Raw genomic sequence first — 10279 nt, 5'->3', positions numbered from 1 at the left:
GATGTGACAAAGTTGTTCTAACAATGAGAAATTGAAACACTTGTTGTTTTAATGGCACACACTTTGTTTGTGGTAACAAAACAAGTTTTTTTTTTTATGAGTGATCAATTTACAGAATGAAGTACAGGCACTTCATGAGGCGTTTGAAGCCATAGCAAAAACTACTGAAGCTATGTGCTTATCTGCAGTGATCCTCCATGAGAAAGGTGCCATCAGAATTAGTTTTATGTGTTTGACCTTGTAAAGCTGGCATTGGGAGTGGGAGTATGATTTCGGCAGGTGCTGGGGTTAAAAATTATAGAGATTTTATGTGTGTCACTCCATACAGTATATGGTTATATTTATGTTGTTAATTTGTAAAAGAAACAAAGGTTTTCATACTTTGCTTCGTTTTTTTCTTCCTTTTTGAACACTCACTAGGCTACCATTTGCAGTTGTCCTTAAGAGAAAGATATGCAGTTGAGAGAAGAGACATGATGCACCTAGTTATCTCCATAAAAGTATACAGGTGTTGGGAGTTTTTTTTCTTTCTTTTTTTTTTTCTTTCCCAGCCAGATCTAATAAACAGGTTATGTGTTTTTTTTTGTGTGTGTTTTTTTTGGCAGGTAAACTGTATGGATATAGCTGTTGATTAAGGAATAATTATTTATTAATTTATATTCATATATTATTTATTAATTTACACACACACACACACACACACACACACACACACAGTGGGAATAGAAAGTAACATAGTAACACAACAACCTAAATCACAAAACAAAGCAGGGAAAAACAATCATGTATTAATAAAGAGTACTAACAAACACTTAATCCAGACAGGAATTACAGGTGTGGAAAACCACAGTCGATGAACATGTCATGCGCGTGCACGCGAAGGGGAGTCAGATTCTGGCAGGGAGACGAAATAGACAACACCTCAAACTCACGCCATTGGTTGAGCGCTAACTCAAATACTTTTTCGTCCTGATATAAGAATGATGTTCCAGCAGAGTTCATTCATTGTGTGATCGCAGGTCGAAAGGATGACAGCTCGAGTGTACTGCGCCGTGTTATTGTGTCTGTCTGGATGCTGGAGCTCAACAGAAGCTGCTCCAGGACGAAACATCACAGGAGGTGAGAAGATCCATGTAACTTCATACGCAGCCCGAATATGCATTAAACAAGCGCCTTACAAAATATGGCATCTCAGCACATTACAATTCTCAAACATACAGACAGACGTCCAGTTAAAAATGAACTTTGTACGTCAGTTTAAATAATTCATTTAAAGGTATGTAAATATAGCCTATATTTTTATATGTAAGTTGTGCTTTAATTACTTTTTATATACATTTTCCACAGTACAAGGAAAACACACATAGATATTATTTCTTTACCGTAAAACAAGACTATTAATATTGATATGGTTAAAAAAACGTTACCAGATTTGTTTGCCATCAATCAGATTTTGATCAATCCTCCTACAAAAAAGAAAAGAAAAAAGTTTAGTTTTGCATTGTTTTTTTTTTTTTTTTTTTTTTTTTGTGGATAAAAATGCTTAAAATGAATTTTGACTGATACAAAATTAGTTACAACTCTTGTTTCACACTTTCTTTATCTGACACTAACTGACACAGTTTAGGGATACAGTATTCTAAACTACTTGGATTTGAATCAGATAAATATGCGAATAAGCTTGAGACACATATTGCAAAACCACTGATTTACAGATGCTGAAACAAACTATTATAACCTGGTCTCCCCTAATGATGCTCTTCTCTAGTGGAATTATATTATATTATATTATATTATATTATATTATATTATATTATATTATATTATATTATATTATATTATATTATATTATATTATATTATATTATATTACAGCAAACCCAGGAGTGTGTCCAAACACAAAATATGAAGCAGCAATGTGTGCCCGGATACGTTTCGTGCCGTGTGCCGTTGACAGTGACTGTACCAAGAAGAATGAGAAATGCTGCAGCAATGGATGTGGACGTCAGTGTATGCCTCCAGTTACAGGTATTTTTATATTATATTATATTTTATTATATACATTTTTTTATGAAAGCCATTAATTATAGCTATTAATTATTGGATTCAGCATTACAGTATAATTGAAATCTTTCAATTTGAACCTTTATTAGGCTTTAAACTTTTAATTTATATGAACTTAAAACAATCTTCACATAAACCAATTATAATGAATGTCACATTTACCAGCCCTTCAATATAGCAGAGCTCAATTTTTTATATTGGCCCAGTCAGACCAGTTAAAAATTTTACTTGCCGTGCTAAACTGCATAAAAAGGTATTGTTTTCATTGTTTTTGACCCATGTAATCTGTTAAACAGTGCTTTAAGATTTTCAGGTAGGTTTAATAGGTAGGATATACAGATATGTAATAGTTATCAAAAAGTTATGTATAATAGTTATGTAAAAAGTTATCAAACACTTCACAGTCTTCACTGCATAAATTATAAATTAAATATAGATTAATCCTTATTAAAGCTACAAAAGTTATTCAGTCAAGAACAGTGAAAGATTTTCTCTCTTTTGTTCTTTAACTAACGTTAATGACAGACATTAAGCAGCAGGTTTGTTAGGCTGCTGTCACTTTAAGTGCTGCCAGTACCACACTGCGTTCTCTTTTGTGTCTTATCGTGCTGAAATGTTTTAAAAGCATTTGCTTGAATGAGAGGATGATCATGTATTATAAAGCTTACCAAAGGATGAGGGGGAAAAAATGGATGCTACGTTAATTGCGTTAAATATTTTTAGCGATTAAACTGAAAATATTCATTGCACTTTAATGTGTTAATTTTGACAGCCCTAATTATATTATACAATAAAATACAATTTTATTTGTATAGCACGTTTAAAAACAACTGTTGTTGACCAAAGTGCTTTACAAAAGCCAAGGAAAAAAACAATAAGATAGAAAACACATAAAACTGTAAAGCAAAGTAAAGAACAATCAAAATGGAAAACCTATGAACTAAGGTTAAAAAATATTATATTATATTATATTATATTATATTATATTATATTATATTATATTATATTATATTATATTATATTATATTATATTATAATATACACTCACCTAAAGGATTATTAGGAACACCATACTAATACTGTGTTTGACCCCCTTTCGCCTTCAGAACTGCCTTAATTCTACGTGGCATTGATTCAACAAGGTGCTGAAAGCATTCTTTAGAAATGTTGGCCCATATTGATAGGATAGCATCTTGCAGTTGATGGAGATTTGTGGGATGCACATCCAGGGCACGAAGCTCCCGTTCCACCACATCCCAAAGATGCTCTATTGGGTTGAGATCTGGTGACTGTGGGGGCCATTTTAGTACAGTGAACTCATTGTCATGTTCAAGAAACCAATTTGAAATGATTCGAGCTTTGTGACATGGTGCATTATCCTGCTGGAAGTAGCCATCAGAGGATGGGTACATGGTGGTCATAAAGGGATGGACATGGTCAGAAACAATGCTCAGGTAGGCCGTGGCATTTAAACGATGCCCAATTGGCACTAAGGGGCCTAAAGTGTGCCAAGAAAACATCCCCCACACCATTACACCACCACCACCAGCCTGCACAGTGGTAACAAGGCATGATGGATCCATGTTCTCATTCTGTTTACGCCAAATTCTGACTCTACCATCTGAATGTCTCAACAGAATTTGAGACTCATCAGACCAGGCAACATTTTTCCAGTCTTCAACTGTCCAATTTTAGTGAGCTCGTGCAAATTGTAGCCTCTTTTTCCTATTTGTAGTGGAGATGAGTGGTACCCGGTGGGGTCTTCTGCTGTTGTAGCCCATCCGCCTCAAGGTTGTGCGTGTTGTGGCTTCACAAATGCTTTGCTGCATACCTCGGTTGTAACGAGTGGTTATTTCAGTCAAAGTTGCTCTTCTATCAGCTTGAATCAATCGGCCCATTCTCCTCTGACCTCTAGCATCAACAAGGCATTTTCGCCCACAGGACTGCCGCATACTGGATGTTTTTCCCTTTTCACACCATTCTTTGTAAACCCTAGAAATGGTTGTGCGTGAAAATCCCAGTAACTGAGCAGATTGTGAAATACTCAGACCAGCCCGTCTGGCACCAACAACCATGCCACGCTCAAAATTGCTTAAATCACCTTTCTTTCCCATTCTGACATTCAGTTTGGAGTTCAGGAGATTGTCTTGACCAGGACCACACCCCTAAATGCATTGAAGCAACTGCCATGTGATTGGTTGATTAGATAATTGCATTAATGAAAAAATTGAACATGGGTGTTCCTAATAATCCTTTAGGTGAGTGTATAGTGCTGTCAATCGATTAAAAACTAATTAATCACACATTTTTCTGTAATTAATCTCGATTAATCGCACCTATAACATTTAAGTACTTTATATATTTTTATATTGTAATAATTTCACACTTAATCTCCAAATTAATGTAGAAACAACATAAAGACAGGAGCCAATATTTGAAACATTTGTTTAATGGCATCTTTTTTTTTTTTTTTTTTTTTTTTGCCATTCATTTTAGCCATTAATTATAGGCATTCAGCATTACAGTATAACTGAAATCTATCAAATTTAAAGTAGTTCCAGGCAGGTCTTGACCACATTATGTACATGTCCATATCATTTCACCAAATAATTTCAGTTATTTCAAAGGTCCTTACAGCAACAACAGCAAAAGCACCAAAACCCACGACGAATAAAACATGAAATTTTAAAGTAGAAAGACTGAAGTAGTTCTGAAATAGTTAACTTTGACAACACTAATTATATTATATTATATTATATTATATTATATTATATTATATTATATTATATTATATTATATTATATTATATTATATTATATTATTATACTATGGCTTCTTTGTCATGTGTCTGTATAACTGCAAAGCCAGGAGTGTGTCCTACTACGGGCAGGGGGCGCCATTAAGAGTTTAAAGGGGGGCATGCAAGAAAGAATTTAGGGCCCCTTCTTCCAGTTGAATGCGTTTTCAGGGAAACGCACGGCTAGTTCCAGGCAGATCTTGACCACATTATGTCCATAAAACTTTGCCAAATTATTTCAGTTATTTCAAAGGTCCTTACAGCCTACAACATCAAAAGAACCAAAAACCCCAGTGAAAAAGACATTCAGCATTCAGTAATATGGCTTCTTTGTCATGTGTCTGTATAACAGTAAAGGCAGGAGTGTGTCCAATCACAAAATATGAAGCAGCAAAGTGTGCCCTGATACGTCCCAGGTCGTGTGCCGTTGACAGTGACTGTTCCAACAATCTGAAATGCTGCAACAATGGATGTGGAATTAACATGTGTATGGCTCCAGTTACAGGTATTTTTATATTATATTATGTGCGGTCAGTCGATTAAAAATATTAACTAATTAATTGCACCTGACATTCAAGTACTTTAATTTATTGTAATTTCACATTTAATCTCCAAATAATGTAGAAACAACATAAAGACAGTAGCCAATATTTTAAACATGTTTAATGGCATCTTTTTATTAAAAAAAGCCATTCATTTTAGCCATTAATTATAGGCATTCAGCATTACAGCATAACTGAAATCTATCAAATTTAAAGTAGTTCCAGGCAGGTCTTGACCACATTATGTACATGTCCATATCATTTCACCAAATAATTTCAGTTATTTTAAAGGTCCTTACAGCAACAACAGCAAAAGCACCAAAACCCACGACGAATAAAACATGAAACCTAAAGGGTAACACTTTATAATAAAGTTCAGTTGCAAGTCATTTATAAGTGGTTAGTTAATGATGAACTAATCATTTACAAAACATTCATAAATGATTAGCAAGTGATATACTAACATGTTATGTATGTTTTGTAAATTCGGTTACAAGTCATTTACAAGTGATTAGTAAATGATCAACTAATTATTTGCAAAACATGACTATGCGTTCATAAATGATTAATAAGTGATATGTTAATTATTGTATGTATGTTTTGTAGATTCAGTTATAAGTCATTTGATTAGTTAATGATTAACTAATCATTTACAAAACATGAATATGCGTTTCATAAATGTTTAATAAATTATGTTATTATTTTTTTTGTATGTATGTAGCAATTAGAGGGTCCAGATACCTGCTTTCAGATGGAGCGGCATTTACTACAAAGAGCCGTAGTTAACTGACAAGCTGAGCCATATCGCATTAAAATCGCGGACGTATCGCCAGCGATTATTAATGCGATATGGCTCAGCTTGTCAGTTAACTATACGGCTCTTTGTAGTAAATGCCGCTCCATCTGAAAGCAGGTGATGGCGATTTACTACTAATCAAGGAACCGGCTTTACTGACGAGATGCGCATAACAATCTCACGATTTAAATCGCCCAGCCCTATTATAAAGTGTTACCTATTTTTTTCTACAGTGAAAAATTCATTCAACATTCAGTGATATGGCTTCTCTGTCATGTGTCTGTATAACAGTAAAGCCAGGAGTGTGTCCAATAACAAATGAAGAAATAAGGTGTGTCAGGAAGGATGACGATTTGTGTGCCGGTGACAGCGAGTGTCCCAAAAAGGAGAAATGCTGCAGCACTGAATGCGGTGGACATCAGTGTACGGCTCCAGTTACAGGTATATTATATTATATTATATCATATTATATTATATTATATTATATTATATTATATTATATTATATTATATTATATTATATTATATTATATTATATTATAGGCTATTATATTATATTATATAGCGCTGTCAATCGATATATATATATATATATATATATATATATATATATATATATATATATATATAGATAGATAGATAGATAGATAGATATATAGATATATCTTTATATATATTTTATATTGTAATAATTTCACATTGAATCTCCAAATTAATGTAGAAACAACATAAAGACAGTAGCCATATTTTAAACTTTGGTTTAATGACATCTTTTTATTAAAAAAAAAAAAAACTTTAATTTTAGCCATTAATTATAGGCATTCAGCATTAGATTATAATTGAAATCTATCAAATTTAACATTTATTAGGCTTTAAAAATTATAACAACTTTTAAGTTAAGTGAACTTAAAACAATCTTCGCATAAACCCATTATAATGAATTTCACATTTACCAGCCCTTCAATATATCAGAGCTCAATTGTTTTATATTGGCCCAGTCAGACCAGTTCAGATTTTTACTTGCCCTGGTAGACTGCACAAAAGGTTATTGTAACATTAATTATATAGTAAATAGATCAATCCTTAATAAAGTTACAAAAGTGATTCAGTCAAGAACAGTGAAAGATTTTCTCTCTTTTGTTCTGTTAAGCTGCAACCCCACTTTTGAAAAATCCCCAGAAATGACATACCCAAACTGAAACAGATACAGTTCATGGACCCTTTGTACTAAAAGCACAAGTATGATCTCATTTGAAAGCTGACACCTGGCAGTTTATTGTAAATGTAGAATTAATTATTGTCATAATGAAAAACAATTGTTATAAATAGCTTAAAAGTTTTGTAAAGTTATTAGAAATTTATTTTTATGAAACATCCTCATGAAAATAAAATTGAAGTTGGCACTGGAGCAATCTAGAAATGCACTACAGCTAAAGCCATATGTCTGACCATGTTATATGTAAAATCTGGAGATGATAAGTCTAAAACTCTGTATTTAGTTAAATGTTTTTCAAGATCATGTCATGTGACTTTTTTAGAGTCTTATCAAAATATGCAACTGATGTTTGTCATCATCTAAGCATCCATTCAGTCTATTGTCTCTATTTTTTTGTGGTGCAAACGAGCCCCATTCAGTCTCAGTCTCCCCATGCACACAGTCACACCTCTCCAGCCTGGTTATGGCTCTAAATATGCATTTCTTTTGTCTGCATTATAGTTACTAACGACTGTCTATTCACATGCTATTCATAGGGTTTCAATCCCTAATTTCTTTGATCAAAGTTCTCAATTCAAATGCCCTTCTTGAATAAAGAAACATTTCAGTAAGCATTGCTATTTAGAAAAAAAAACATAAAAGAATAACTGCTAACTTAGGTGGCAGGTGCACCTGGGCTAGCTAGCATGTTAGCTTAGCACACCATCAATACACAACCAATGAGATTAAAACCATATTTGTGCTCCAAACTTCCTTTATAACGCAAGTCGAGTGTTTTAAATAATCTTCTGTGATCTAATTTGGCTTCAGATAAAACAAATCTGACAAAAAATATATTATTTTATAGTATTCTGCACAATGATAAAGTCTATATCGATTAGCATTACATTTATAAATATAATCTATTATTATGAAAATACCTGGCATGGCTTGAAGAACACAGGCAAATCAAATATCATTACAATCATGTTTATTGTCTTCAAAACGACTATATCTGCATGTTACAGCAATCTGTGTTAGCTGTGTGTGTATCAGTGACGTCCTCGAATGTCACATGATCATGGCTCTTCTTCATGTTCCATATATGGACTATTCATTCGGTTCACGTGACGTCACTGTAGCTTTGCGCCGCCATCTTTGCGACCGATCTCAGTAATGCCTGCAATATGTTGTGCAGTTGGCTGCAACAACAGCCGAAAGAGGAATCCTGACCTGGGGCCGTATGTATAAAGCCACTCAGAGTAAAATTTTAGTCTTAAGTCTCTCAAAATTCTAAGAATGACGTCACTTTACTTTTATTCCTAGACTTAAAAATAAGTGTGATTCATAAAGGTTCCTAAGTGTCAAGACTAGGTCTCAGCTCCTAAATTACTTAAGAGAGCTGAAGAGGTCTCCTAACCTAGTTAGGAGTAACAAGATGGCCACAGAGAGGAGGAGGCCACGCACTTTTCAATGAAAATATGATGTATTGGAGTTACAGTAAATGATGACGGAGTTGATCAAACAATAAAAGTTTGTTTTTATTTTTAATGACCCTACAAGTTTGCTTAAACCATCAAAATATGAGGAAAATGGTGTTTTGTTCTTCCCTCATATTTTACAATATTTGAAATATATAAATATAAAAATAAACTTAGTGAAGATATTTATCTGACAAAATTATTTCAAGTCGCTTTTTACAATACAGATTGTTTCAAAGCAGCTTTAAAGTGATAACAGGAAAATAATGCAACAAAGTTAGTTTGGGCTGTACAGCAGCTCTAGAAGAACATAGTGCCATTGTGCAGCTTAAGTAAGTTCGATGATGATTCATTTCCATTGTAAAAGATCATTAGTCATTAGTTATCTATTTAGTTCATTATACAGTCGCTCTGGAGAAAACAGTGATGTCATCATTCAGCTCAGTTCAGTTCAGAGACAATGGTGTCAATGCAGGCAGATCAATAATATGGTTGAAGAAAGGGCTAACTACAGCTACAGGTAAAAAAACAAAAAAAAAAACACTAAAGAGCTCACAGGAGAAAAAAAAATCATACATTGTCTGCAACATAGTCAGTTATTAATATTTCATTGTCCTCTCTTGTTCATTTGTTTGACAGCCTGGCTAAAAATTATGTCTGTACAATTTGACATGTTTCATTGTGTTATCACAAATAAACAATTGACTCTAAGCACAACTACACAATACGCGTACAAAATCTTTAACACATTTGTAACCCTATTTGAATAAAGGGTGAATCTGATTTTCCTTTGCCTCACTTTTGGCCACTACTGTATGGCAGTTCATTGACTTTGCAAATCTCGCAGCAAAATAAAGCCACTTTAATGAGTATTTCGGGCTTTCCTGAGTTGTTGGATCCATTGATGGAACACATGTTTGCATAATTGTAAATGAGGAGACACACATCAATAGAAAAGGATTCCACAGCATAAATACTAATTTGCGAAAATTTTGCACAATGCAAAGCATTTTTTAAAATAAATTTAAATATTAAAGTGTCTTAATTAAACGATTTTATTATAATAAAATTAAATGATTGGTGTCATGCTGTAGTGACCTCATCCTTGCAGGCTCACTATTGGCTGATTCAGTGGTTGAGGGCGGCCATTTTGGGTTGACATCACTGTAGTCCTTATAGTTCACAACACTTAAGTGCCACTTCAGTGAGCACTTAAGAATCAGTCTTATACTTTACTGAAAGTTGCTTTTAGCTGCTTTATAAAAGTCTCCTACTCTTAGAAAAGTCCTACTCTTTACTAAGTATTTTCTGACACTTAAGTCAAAGCTTAAGACTATTCTTAAGAGCATTTCTTAGAAGTTTTATACATACGGGCCCTGGTATTTTATTCTATACCAAAATAAGAG

The 10279-nt window shown here is 33.5% G+C and overlaps 1 protein-coding gene across 2 annotated transcripts in view; it reads left to right on the top strand.

Annotated features, from left to right (window-relative positions):
* Window positions 1-905: 905 nt before the first annotated feature.
* LOC311302105 (uncharacterized protein) overlaps window positions 906-10279 on the top strand; it is an 80759-nt gene continuing 71385 nt past the window's right edge. For both annotated transcript variants that reach the window (XM_084427712.1, XM_084427711.1), the window contains exons 1-4: window positions 906-1119; window positions 1875-2027; window positions 5213-5365; window positions 6490-6639. In XM_084427712.1, coding sequence (XP_084283838.1) covers window positions 1029-1119; window positions 1875-2027; window positions 5213-5365; window positions 6490-6639 — 547 coding nt within the window. In that variant the 5' untranslated portion in view covers window positions 906-1028. The remainder of the gene's footprint in view (window positions 1120-1874; window positions 2028-5212; window positions 5366-6489; window positions 6640-10279) is intronic.

This window comes from Rutilus rutilus (genome assembly GCF_951802725.1).
Source record: "Rutilus rutilus genome assembly, chromosome: 13".
In the NCBI taxonomy this organism is placed as follows: Eukaryota; Metazoa; Chordata; class Actinopteri; order Cypriniformes; family Leuciscidae; genus Rutilus; species Rutilus rutilus.
This window is presented reverse-complemented; position numbering and strand designations above follow the sequence as displayed.